Source organism: Rhamphochromis sp. 'chilingali', assembly GCF_963969265.1.
Source record: "Rhamphochromis sp. 'chilingali' genome assembly, chromosome: 15".
Classification (NCBI taxonomy): domain Eukaryota; kingdom Metazoa; phylum Chordata; class Actinopteri; order Cichliformes; family Cichlidae; genus Rhamphochromis; species Rhamphochromis sp. 'chilingali'.
In genome coordinates this window covers 29,538,325-29,550,814 of record NC_137942.1, presented here as the reverse complement: position 1 = coordinate 29,550,814, position 12,490 = coordinate 29,538,325, and the positions used below count along the sequence as shown (strand labels likewise).

The 12,490-nt window shown below is 45.0% G+C and overlaps 3 protein-coding genes across 3 annotated transcripts in view; 1 reads left to right on the top strand and 2 right to left on the bottom strand.

Annotated features, from left to right (window-relative positions):
• Positions 1 to 2,795, bottom strand: part of LOC308411507 (UDP-sugar transporter protein SLC35A5-like) — a 47,948-nt gene extending 45,153 nt beyond the window's left edge. Inside the window, exons 1-3 of the mRNA XM_080905426.1 lie at positions 2,651 to 2,795; positions 2,531 to 2,566; positions 2,272 to 2,451 (exon numbers count right to left, since the gene is read on the bottom strand). Coding sequence (XP_080761552.1) covers positions 2,272 to 2,451; positions 2,531 to 2,566; positions 2,651 to 2,729 — 295 coding nt within the window. The 5' untranslated portion in view covers positions 2,730 to 2,795. The remainder of the gene's footprint in view (positions 1 to 2,271; positions 2,452 to 2,530; positions 2,567 to 2,650) is intronic.
• The window catches only part of LOC308411799 (uncharacterized protein), a gene marked incomplete at its 3' end in the record, with an annotated part of 120,081 nt that overhangs the window by 92,709 nt on the left and 14,882 nt on the right, over positions 1 to 12,490 (top strand). The window lies entirely within an intron of this gene.
• Positions 3,936 to 12,446, bottom strand: LOC308411800 (piwi-like protein 1; the record flags this gene model as incomplete). The annotated part of the gene is made up of 14 exons (XM_080905826.1): positions 3,936 to 4,933; positions 7,315 to 7,462; positions 7,587 to 7,712; positions 8,000 to 8,153; positions 8,238 to 8,308; positions 8,554 to 8,657; positions 9,009 to 9,209; positions 9,449 to 9,521; positions 9,681 to 9,868; positions 9,948 to 10,062; positions 10,427 to 10,544; positions 10,868 to 11,574; positions 11,737 to 11,869; positions 12,137 to 12,446. The coding sequence occupies 14 exons, from the start codon at positions 12,444 to 12,446 to the stop codon at positions 4,817 to 4,819; spliced, it is 2,565 nt and encodes an 854-aa protein (XP_080761952.1). The 3' UTR covers positions 3,936 to 4,816.

Here is a 12,490-nt window from a genome sequence, read left to right as displayed (position 1 = left end):
ACGGCGGAAATCCCCACAAGGTCGCCACCGACCATCAGATTTAGGCACCATGTGTAACGGAGAAGCCCAGGCACTGTTCGAATGCTGCACGATGCCCAGGCGCTCCATGGTGGCAAATTCTTCCCGAGCGACAGCCAGTTTGGCAGGGTTGAGGCGGCGCGCGCGCACGCGCGCGAACACCAGGGGCCCTACTGTAGTTATGTAATGCTCCACCCATGCTTCGTCACCGTGCTCGAGAAAGTGGGGACAGTGAGTGAGGGAAACTCAGAAAGCAAACACTGAAAAACGTCACCCAAATCTACTGAGTTAGCATGTACCACGGGCTGAGCACCCTGAGTCAAACAGGTAATGAGGAAAATAACACAGCATCAATTAAACATCTGTTAGCAACATCAACCAGCAGTCCGTGAGCACAAAGAAAATCAGCGCCTATTATAGCAGCAACAACAAAGTTCCACTGAAAGTCACGGTCATGAAAGCAAACAGTCACCAACCTTTCACCGAAAGGTTTTGATGGGAGAGCCATTATCCGCTGTTAGCAATGGCCCGCAGCCCTCAGCTAGCCTGTCCGAGCCAGCCGGGGGAAGAAGGCTCTTCTGTGAGCCGGAGTCCACCAGGAAACGCCTCCCCGAGCATGAGCCCTCTAAGAAAAGCAGCCTTTCCTTGCCAGCGGTCGCGGCTGCTACAGAGCGCTGACATGCCCGTTTCCCTGGGTCTGGAAACTGCAAGGCGGGAGACAGCGCCGTGCCTTCGCTCCAAAACGCTGGTGATAAAAACAAAGCCCTTTTCCGCGGTGCCGCTGTGCAGCGATTCCGGCCACCGTGGACGACTCGTCCACGGTGGCCGGAATGCTCCCGGAATGCTCCGGAATGCTCCCTCCGACTCGGAGGGCCCCTGGGGCATCGGTGAGGGGGCGGGGGAAAACGCTGGTGAGTTCTGAACAATCGCCTGGACGCCGAAAGTCCTGGTAGCCAGGAGGATGCGATCCGCCTCTTCCGCAAGGGAGCGGTAATCCTTCGTGGCCAATAGCGGGGAGTTGGCAAGGCCAGCGCGCATTGGAGCCGGCAGCTGTCGGAGAAAGAGGTGGGTGAAGAGAAATCCTCCGTCATCCGCGCCCAGCAAGGACAGCATGCTCTCCATGAGCTCGAGAGCGGTGCCGTCGCCCAGGCCCGTGAGGGAAAGGAGTTTCTCGGCCCGCTCAGCATCAGAGAGGGAGTAACGCCGCAGCAGCAGCGCCTTGAGGGCGGCATACTTGCCTTGGGCTGGGGAGTCCCGGACGAGAGTCATCACGCGGCGGGTTGACAGCGGGTCAAGTGAGGCCACCACATGGTGGTATTTAGTATCGTCGGCTGAAACTCCACGAAGAGCAAACTGAGCTTCTACGTGCACGAACCATGAAGGAGGATCGTGAAGCCAAAAATCCGGCAATTTAAGCGCCACAGCAAACGCAGCCATCGGCGGAGGTGAAAGTCCGGCGGTCCGATGCTTCCAGGCCGGAGCTGGCTTCGTCGTCGAGCCTTAGCATGTTCGCTACAGGGGTCACCAATGTGGAGGTATGTAATAACGACAGGAGAGGTCTCAGTGTCTCACTCCAACTTTATTAACTGACTCTCAGAACTTCACATATAGTAAGTGCCAAAATCTCCACCCCAACACTTCCCTTCAACTTGGGTGTGAGTGGAGCCACCTGGTGGTCCGCCACAATATGTTCATTCTTCCGGCCGCAAGCAGCAAACCAGTGTGTCTCATATGTTCAGAAACCGTGGCACTGATTAAAAGTGGCAATGTCAAACGCCACTATGAGACAAAGCACAAAGCTTTTGAACAATTATACCCACCCCAGTCTGAACTCAGGTCCCAGAAAATTAGCAGTCTCAGAGCCCAATATGATCAATCCACAAGGATCTTAACCAGTTCTTTCACCGCCCAACAACATGCTCATGAATGTTCCCTCAGAGTTGCTTGGATTTTAGGTCAACACAAAAAGCCCTTTGCAGATGCAGGTGTTGTCAAAGAGTGCATGAGTGCAGTAGCAGAAACATTACTTGAGGGTAAACAAAAAGAAGAGCTTTGTGACAAAATAAAGCAACTACCTATGTCAGCATCAACAGCCCGGCGGCGGGGTCTGTATATTCTCGATTACCGCTGTCGAGAAATAAAACAAACTTTTAAAAATCTGCTCCGGGTCGGGAGGGGCGGTATAACACACTTGGATTACTCCGTCACATCCTGTTATTCAAAAAATGGCGGATAATGCAACATATTGTTTACCTTCGGTTTTAAAACTTATTTCTCCGCAGTTCTCCCGGTATGCGGAGACGAAAATAACGTCGTCTTCTTGTTCTTCTTTTCCCCGCGGCGGCAGTGGAGGTTCTGCGGGTAGTATGGCGTCTAATTCGGCACGGAAAACGGCCGGATTTATGCTGCTACTCTCCGCACTATCGATAGCTTCTGTAAGTATCAGATTTTTTGATAAAACAAGTCTATCTAAACTTATTTAAAAAAATGATATATACTTATTTAATCGTACCGTAGTCCACTTGCGTGAAATCATTGATGTAGAAATCTAAAAGAAAGTAATCAAATTATTGACATCTCTGTTGATATATAATTTAAAGTCGTAAAGAAAAAAAAAAAAAAAAAAACTTACCGGGGTGAGGTACGAACAGATCTGGCGAGATGGCCCTGGCGCTCTGATCGGCGGCGTTGTTTGAACGGGATGCTGACATAATATTCACGGATTCTTCCTCGCGATTGGTAGAACTTTCATAGTAGGGGCCGAGCAGATATCGGCTCTTTTGACTCCCCTCCCGTTTCTTCTCTCATTTTATCCTCGTCTAGCGAGGCATCTGTTTTTTCGCATCTTTCTCTTGACAATATTGTCAGTTAGAGAGGGGTTTTTTTTTTTTCCTCATCCTTCGGGTCTCTCTCTCTCTCTCTCTGTGTGTGTGTGTGTGTGTGTGTGTGTGTGTGTGTGTGTGTGTGTGTGTGTGTGTGTGTGTGTGTGCAGTCGGGAGAGTTGAGGTATCCAATTTCCTTTTTTTGAATACCTTCTTGTGAGGGCTGTCTGTTTTCCGCATTCTGCAACGGTAAAATACGACTTAGAGGCGGATATTTGTTTTACCTTATGGGCAACAGTTGTTCTTGTTCGCCTCCTGTTGACAAAACTCGCCTCATGGTTTAAACTTGACTCTGAGAAAAAAAACTCTTTCCCACAGAGGGGGTGCTTTAATAAACTTATTCGAATATGAGCTTTTTTCCACTAAGGCTTATTTTAGGGGAGGAGATGTACGAAATTATTTACCGGGTTACAAGCAATGATAATATCGGCTGTTGACTCCTCAGTGTCATCATTTTCTGTCTATTGAGAAAACCCATTGTAAAAGTAGCTAAAAGTAATGAAGAAAAAAACTCTACCAAGGAGCAGGCTGCGCAAAACCTACCTCATATAGATGTTTTAATAATAATAATAATAATATTTTTTTTGGGGGGCGCAATATAGGTTATAAGCATTGAGAAAAAACTGATATCTGCTGTCTCATTCCTCCTTGACCCGCGGGGTGTGTGTGTGTGTGTGTGTGTGTGTGTGTGTGTGTGTAACAAGATCGCCTGTCACGGCAATTATGGTTTGTTTTTCAGTCACTTGTAAAAGGGACTATCAAAAGGAAAAGTAGTATTCACTAAGGGATATTTATTCATTTTTACACATACGAGGTAGGCAGCCTGTAGGTTACAAACGGATAGAAAGTTCTTCTTTTCATCACAAGCTATGGTGTATCTTAAAGGTTTTTTACTGCGTCTGTATTATAGGAAAATAAAATACTATTGAAAGAAACGGTTCTCTACAGGCAATAAGAAGTCACTCTTTTTTCCCATTACACGCGCCGGTGCAGCTTAAGAAAGTAAAATTACATCCGCTATTGTAAAAAAAAAAAAAAAAAAAAAAAAAAAAATACAGAGAAAATTGACAAAATATTGAAACAGAATTCAAACTATGAGTTTGTGGAAAACTAACTGCCGCTCTGTCTCTCTATACAGCACAGAATCAGCTGCTGCATCACCGCTCTGCTTTTATTCCGCTCCCATGCTGCAGACCCTCCCTCCCTCTAAAAACTTTTTTCTTTTTTTTCCAACAACAGGTTTCCCCTCCCTTCTCCGGATGCCGGGGGTTTCCCACCCCTCCCTTCTCCGGATGCAATTCGTCACGCTTATTACACACTTCCGGGGGGAGGTCAAAAGGTCATGATTAGGGCCATCAATCAAATCGATTAAATTTTGTCACATACTGTAGGGAGTATCTCTCTGGCAATTTATAATCAAACAGTTTAAGCTTTCCCCATGGTGTCTTGAAGACCATATTGTTTAAAAGTCTGCAACTGTGTGCTAGCTTTATGATAAGAATTATCAGCCTATATTGATGGTTACAAATTATTGTGTGGGTGTGCATGTGCAATCTTTTATATAAAAAAAAACAAACAAAATTTGATATTTTGTAATGTAATATTGGACTGACTTGCTTTGAAATGCCAGGAATTACAAACTCAGATTTATTGATTAATTGAATGCAGAAAGTGAGAGACAGCATCTAGGTCTAAATCTTGTGCTGCAAATGATGACAATAAAAGTCTCAAATATAACAAAACCAAAGATTATAGATACTCAACAAATACAGACTTTTCCCATCACTTAAACCCAAACAGATCCTCAAAGTATAACTGATTGCATTCAATTTGCCTCCAAAACAACAACAACAACTAAGCTCAAACAACAAAAATGAGTAAATAAGATTTCCTATGCAAACTGGGCCTTTTTATCTTTAAAGGTAGAAAAGCTGGTCATCCAGTTTCATATTGGGCTCTTTGTGGATGCTCTGACCCACAAGGAAAGCCAACTTGTGGGCGTACTGGCAGGGAGCAGGCACTCTGATGATCCCCTAAAGCACAAAGAAAAACAATCAGGCATGACCAACACAATGCCAAAGTCAGTGACATTTACACAGTCGGGGAAAATTATTTGATCCTGCTGAATTTATACGTTTGCTCACTTACACAGAAATGAAGTCTAATTTTTAATGGCAGTTTTATTTTAACAAATATAGAAAAAAAAACATTATATCAGAGTTATGAATGGATTCACATGTCACTGAGTGAAAAAAGTATTTGATACACAAGTAAAACACAAGTGGGTACTTTGTGAAGGAACTCTTGGCCAGTACAGCCGTATAGTCTGTCACCAGGTTTGCACACATCTCTGGAGTGATTTTGGCCCGGTCCTTTTTACAGAAACTAAGTCCTTTAGGTTTCTCAGTTGCCACTTGGGAACTCAAAGCTTAAGCTCCCTCCACAGGTTTTCTATACAATTGAGGTCTGGAAACTGACTAGACCACTCAATGACCTTAATGTACTACTTCTTTGGCCGGTATGTTTTAGGTCATCATCATGCTGGAAGACTGATTCGGACTAGGGCTGCCACGATTAGTCGACTATCAAAATCGTCGACGACTAATTTAATAGTTGATGTGTCGTTTGAAGCTTTGTAAGATCCCAAAAGACGCAGGAATAAGTAATAGTATTTAAGGGTGTAATAACGGACTGAAGCAGAAGATGGCAGCACTGCATGTACAAGGATGCCAGCTGCCGTTAAACCTTGAAGAAGAGGAAGCCTTGTCCCAGAATTCGTAGCGCAGCCCTGCTCAGTTTCCAACAATGGCGGCAGCTAGTTAGTTTTAATGTTACTCTTATTATTCTTTCTGGGTCACAAAATAAACGTTTAACATATTTTCAGGCGAGAATGTAGCTGTGTAAACTTCAAATATCTGCTCAGTTTATCAAGACACCACGTATTTTCAAAAGCGCTCCGACGTTTTCGGAGAAGTCTGTTACCCACCAGCTCGATAGCGAGCCGGGGTTCAAGGCTCACCAGAGCCGGTGAGAACACCGGACTCCCGGCAAATCGTTTTCAAACCCAATGCCGTCTTTCACTACTCAGGTTAAACATATATAAGTCAGTTAGATAACTTAAAAATGTTATCGTTTAGCTTTTTGTTTTAGTATTTTATTTGTTCCTGAGTAAATCGGTTTGGCTGAGATTAAAGTTATAGTTTTTACACAGCTGAATAAACATCAAGCAGACAGCTGATTATCAGGAGTGTGAGATGCTCGAGAATATACTCCGGTGTCCTGTTATATTTTAGATAGCAAGGAGCAACGGCTGAGTTTATTATACTCCACCGAAACAATCTGCAGATTTCATTAAACTTTAATAAACTATCATCTAGTCTTTATTTTTAGTTAGCACATACCATAAACACTTAAAGCTGTAAACTAATGATAGTTATATAAGAGCAGATGCTGCTGGTGCAATAAGCGGTACGTTTTACGTCCAATGGATGCATGATCTGATTAGTCGACTAATCGCAAAAATAATCGGTGACTAGTCGACTATCAAAATAATTGTTTGTGGCAGCCCTAATTCGGACCCACCTTTAGTCTTCTGTGCTCTTATCGGAAAAACACCTCCAAAGTACAAAGTTTCCACCTTCATGTTTGACTGCAGAGATCATGTTCTTTGGCAATACTCTGCATTTCTTGTCCTACAAATACAGCGGGTTGAGCTGATGCCAAAGAGCTCAATTTTGGTTTCATCTGACCGCAGCACTTTCCAAGCCTTCTCTAAATCATTTAGTTGTTCACTGGCGAACTTAAGATGGGTGTGTCATGTGCCTTCCTGGTGTCCGTAGTCCCAGCTGCCTTCAGATCTCTAACACGCTCCTGGCATGTAGTTTTGTGCTGATGACCACCTTTCTTGTGCACCCCATGAGCAAAGATCGTATGTGGAGCTCCAAACCGAGGGCAACTGATGGTCATTTTATATTTCCAGATAATTGCACCAGTAATTGTCACCTTCTTACATCCCATTCCCCGTTTGTCCTTTGACAGCTCTTTTTCAATTACTGAAAAATATAATTAATTGAAGAAATTGATTCTGTAGACAGGTGTGCTTTATAATTAGACACTCTTCAACTCATTGATTGTAATTTGCCAATTTGAGTCAGAATTCTGGCTGGGTTGTAGGGGATCAAATAATTATATCACTCATTGATTTTTGACTGATATTCTCCCTCCATTAAAATTAAATTGTATTGCTTTGTAAATTTTTAAATTAGAGTCGATCATTCAAAAACGTCATCATTTAATGAAAACTCCTTAAAAACACTGAGGAGAAAGACGCCTGATTATGACCGGTTTAGATGAAGACAACATTTTCAGTGTAGAAAGATTTCTACTCAAAAAGGTCACTCTGATGCCAGCCTACCTGCCAGTTGTAGTACATGTGGCAGAGCTTGTAGGTGAGCCGCTGCATGTGATCTGGCTTGAGTCCACTGGTGTCATACACGACATTGTAGTGGGTTGGTGAGACACTCCCACTGCGAACAGCCTGGCTCACAATATAGAAGTCATACCTAGAAAACAAACGTGCAACAGTACTGTCACAATACAACTGCTCCTATGTAAATATCAAAAGACCGTTAACAGCTAAAAACAAAAAACCAACAAAAACCCCGTCCCCCTCAAAACAAGACGTACCACTCTGGCCGGGTGACCTCTGCGTCAATGATGGTGCCAGGAGGAGGATTGGACACCTTGCCATTTATGTGGGCGAAAAACCTGCTGCTTATGCGCTTCCTCACCACCACCACACTCAGCTTTGGGCTACAACAAAAAGACAGAGGCTCTGGGAAAACCTGACACTTCTACTAAATAATCTCAACTTTGTTCTTTAGATGCTCAGGAATAAATACTAACAGCACTACAAAAACGTCCATGTTCCAACCAGTCATTTTACTTTACTGTCCTTACAATTCTCAAATCAAAGGAAGGAATCATGTATGACCATTTGTATTATCAATAACCCCACAGTGCAAATTTAACTGCCTCTGAGGGCAACGGTTTTTAGAGATTTAAAAAACACCATAACTGTTGGAGATGTAAAAACTCACTTGTAGTCTTGCCCCATTGACTTGATGGAGTCCATGATCTGCTGAACCTCATAGTTCACCACACTGTGCAACTGCCCATCCCCCACTCCGTCTCGGTAAACGATGATGCGTGAAGGCAGACAGCCATTGAACCTCAAATACTCTTTCAGGGCAGCTGGAAAACAAAGTGTTAAGACAGTTTCTGAGATCCTCTGTGTATTTAAAAGTAAAAGTTTTTGAAATGACAAAAGAAACTTGCCACTCAAAGTCTTCTTCAGCTCATCCATGATCTCCTGACCTTTGTGTTGCAGCACACACTTTGAGAACCACCTTGAAAAACATTTGAATCATTAACTGTACTATTGCATTTAAAGGCTGGGAAACCACACACACACACACACACACACACACACACACACACACACACACACACACACACACACACACACACACACACACACACACACACACACACACACAAACGCCAAGTGAGGCCTTGTTTGCACATGTTGAACATAACCGAGAGCATTGCACTGCTCCCAGTGTGAATTCCCACCTCAGTTACAGAAACCAACCTGCTCATGCTTTGGTTGAGACTGGCCACTAGAGCACCAATAGACCTTTTCCCAGCAGCGGTGTCATGGTAGCAGTCGATGCCCACGATCATCAGCTGTTTGAGCTGCACAAACATGACAATATCACAAGGGGTTGCCACAGCAGGTAGCTCCGGATGTATGACTTAGCAGATTTTCTTTCTTTTTCTTAATGTTGGACAGCTACAGAACCATAGATGATTTCTGCACCTCCAGAGATCAAACTGGGGATCTATTTTTAAGAAGTCATCCCAAGGACAGTCAGAGGCATTGTGAACCCAATCAAACCAGTTTTGGATGAAAGGAGAAAAAAAAATACATTCTCATCTAAAGCACCAGAAAGTTTAATCAATTCAAAAGTTACTACTCTTTGCTTTCCAAAACACCTTAAACTTTAATCTCTGACATCTGAAGTATTTAGTTTGTGCGGGACTTACAGGGATTTCCACACTCCAGAGTTCCCCTCCCATCTTGCAAGCCATCTGCAGAGCAATCTTTGTAGCTATAGTCATGAGTGCCTGAGGTCGGCTGAGGGTACGGGCCACCACACACTGGCTGGGAGTGGGGCGGTCCACACAAAGGAACTTCTTAACGCTGTCATACCTATCCTTCCTGTTGTTGGGGAGGACTACCACCACCTAACAAACAGAAACACCCTGAGGTCTGGTACCGCTTTGGGAAACGTCGAAATTAAGATCCCTGATGACAAAAATGCATTGTGACATAACTACAATACACTGACCTGCAGTTTCTGTCAGTTATAAAAAAAATGGCTACAATTCGAGCATTTAAATGCAAATGTGGTTCATAAAAAACATTTTAGACCTGAAAACTGAAAAGTAAATGTACAAGTGTGTGCACTTCACACATCACCAACCATCTCTATCTGGGGTCCGACACTGTGCCGCAGGGCTGCGAGGAGAGACTCCTGATGATCTTCATACTGTATCCTACAGAAAAACAAGGATGCACGATAACGTTTGTGAATTAAAAGACAAGAAAAAAAAACCTACAAGTGTTACAGTCAAAAATTTCACTTTACATACATGACAGTCCATTGTGATAAAAAAAAAATGTGTTGCAGAAATACTTAAAAATGCTAAACTCACATGACAGGTTTTCCCATGGTGATTCCCAGTGGGCCTGAGACTCTGCTGAGGTTCTGTAGAAGAGAACTGGCTTCATTGCTGTTACGACGGGTGTGAAAGAGGAGCCAGTTGTTCAAGGGAGGAGCGCTTATCACAGCTAATCCACGCATCTCTTTGGCCCAGTCAGCGGCCCAGGGGTTGTAGTCATACTATGTGATAATTATATTAAACATATTAAACGAGCCCTTAAATGTATCTGTTTAATTAACTGAGAAGAAGAAATTATACCGATCTTGACCGTTGGTAAATCCTCTCCACAGGGAGGACTCTGCCAGCCAGATTTAGAAGTTGGTTATCAAAGCTGAGTCCCCACTTATCCAACTCGGCTTGCGCGTCAGCGTTCCTGTGAAATAATTTAAGCTGTAAATCAAAGCCAGGAATCTTACAGACAGAACATAATGACGAAGAAATTTGCAGTCAACTTTTGAGTATATTATCAGAACACCCAAAGTGTGTCTGAGATGAAGACAACTTCTAGGGGAAAAAAAAAAAAAATCAGAGCTTTAATTGTCATAATCAATTGAAAATATATGCCTCAAAAATCACCTCTCCTCTTAAGCACAGTATAGATGTGACAAGTCCAGTGTTAACACTAAATCATTGTTTTATATATTATTGCCTAGCTATTAAAGACCACCTAGGCAATAACTCAAAACAATCCGTTTATTTCTATTCTGATTGTGATTATACTAGTGACTGTCACCTACCTCTGTATATTAGTGATAAATCTGTTGAGGCGTCCCTCCCTCTGCTCTGGGGTCAGTCTGGTGTGGGTACTCAAGTCCTTCATGATGCTGAAATCAGCCCGCATCTTATCAGTCAAGCCTGTTAAACACAACCAATCAAAATGTAAAATATCAAATTCCTATAAAAAGTTAGTTATAATAAAACAACTTCCTTGTAAAACACATCTGAGGCCAATGTTTCAGGTATCAGAATAAACAAACTAAATACCTTCTTGTGGATTACTATTAGTGAATCTAACTGCTAACATTTCTGACTTGTACCTTGTTGAAAGTGGTACATACATGTTTGTAAGATTAGCATTGTAACTTTAATGCAGACGGACTGAGGTCCTTAGACGTGACGCTGGAAAGTGGCCGGGGCCCCGAACAGGCCAAACGGAAGTGTCACGAACTGGTACAAACCGTACGGAGTGGAGAAGGCCGTTTTCTCCCTGGCCTCGGCAGACAAGGGAATCTGCCAATAGCCCTTGGTTAAGTCCAGTGTCGTGAAAAAGCGGGCCGTGCCTAACCGGTCCAGGAGCTCGTCGACCCAAGGCATGGGGTAGGCATCAAAGCGTGACACTTCGTTCACCCTGCGATAGTCGACACAGAACCGTATAGACCCATCCTTTGTCGCCACCAGAACGATGGGGCTACACCAGGCGCTGTGCGACTCTTCTATTACTCCCATCCTCAGCATTTCCGCCAATTCCCTCTGCACGATTTTTCGCTTATGCTCCGGGAGCCTGTAGGGCCGTGAACGCACCGTCACGCCGGGCTGCGTCACGAAATGGTGCTCGATGAGGGACGTCCGGCTGGGCAGGGGAGAGAACACGTCCGCAAAACGCTGTTGCAACGCGACAACATCCGCTCTCTGGGCCTGTGTGAGATGGTCATCACAAGGGAGGGAGGTGGGAATGATAGAATTTGGCACCTCAGGCCCCAACTCATCTCTCTCTTTCACCAAGCTCACCAGAGAAGCGGTTTCAACCTCTCGCCACAGTTTGAGGAGATTGAGGTGATAAATCTGCGTGGCTCCTCCCCTGTCCGACCGAGCGACCTCATAGTCCACGTCCCCGACTCGCCGTGTGACCACAAAGGGTCCTTGCCACTTGGCGAGCAACTTTGAGCTGGAAGTAGGGAGTAATACAAGCACTTTATCTCCCGGTGAAAATTGCCTGAACCTAGCCCCTCTGTCATACAGGCATTGCTGACGCTGCTGAGCCTGGAGCAAATTCTCCCGTGACAACCTCCCCAAAGTGTGGAGTTTTGCTCTCAGGTCCAACACGTACTGAATCTCATTTTTGGCGGGGCTCGGACCGTCCTCCCAGCTTTCTTTAATCAGGTCGAGCACCCCACGTGGCCTCCTGCCGAACAGCAGTTCAAAGGGAGAAAATCCCGTGGAGACCTGGGGCACCTCCCGCACTGCGAATAACAGAGGGTCTAGCCAGTGATCCCAATTGTGTTCATCCTCGTTAATGAACTTCCGAATCATGGACTTTAAAGTCTTATTCAGCCGCTCCACCAGCCCGTCAGTCTGAGGGTGGTAGACGCTGGTCCGAATAGATTTAATGCCCAGTAATTCGTACAGTTCCCGCAGTGTACGAGACATAAACGACGTGCCCTGGTCAGTCAGTATCTCTTTCGGGATTCCGACTCGGGAGATGACCTGAAACAGTGTCTGCGCCACACTCTTTGCAGAGATGGTGCGCAGCGGAACTGCTTCCGGGTACCGCGTTGCGTAATCCACCAGGACTAACACAAAGCGGTAGCTGCGTGCACTCCGGTGAAACGGCCCGATGAGGTCCATGCCGATGCGCTCAAACGGGACCTCAATGAGGGGGAGAGGGCGCAGCGGCGCCTTCGGTATGGCCGGCTGGTTAACAAGTTGGCAGTCCGGGCAGGACGCGCACCAGCGGCGCACATCCGCTCGGATGCCCGGCCAATAAAATCGGGCCGTTATTCGCTCCAGAGTTTTCTCATAGCCCATATGCCCTGCCATGGGGTTATAGTGGGCCGCCTGGAAAAGCGTTTCCCGGCGGCCCT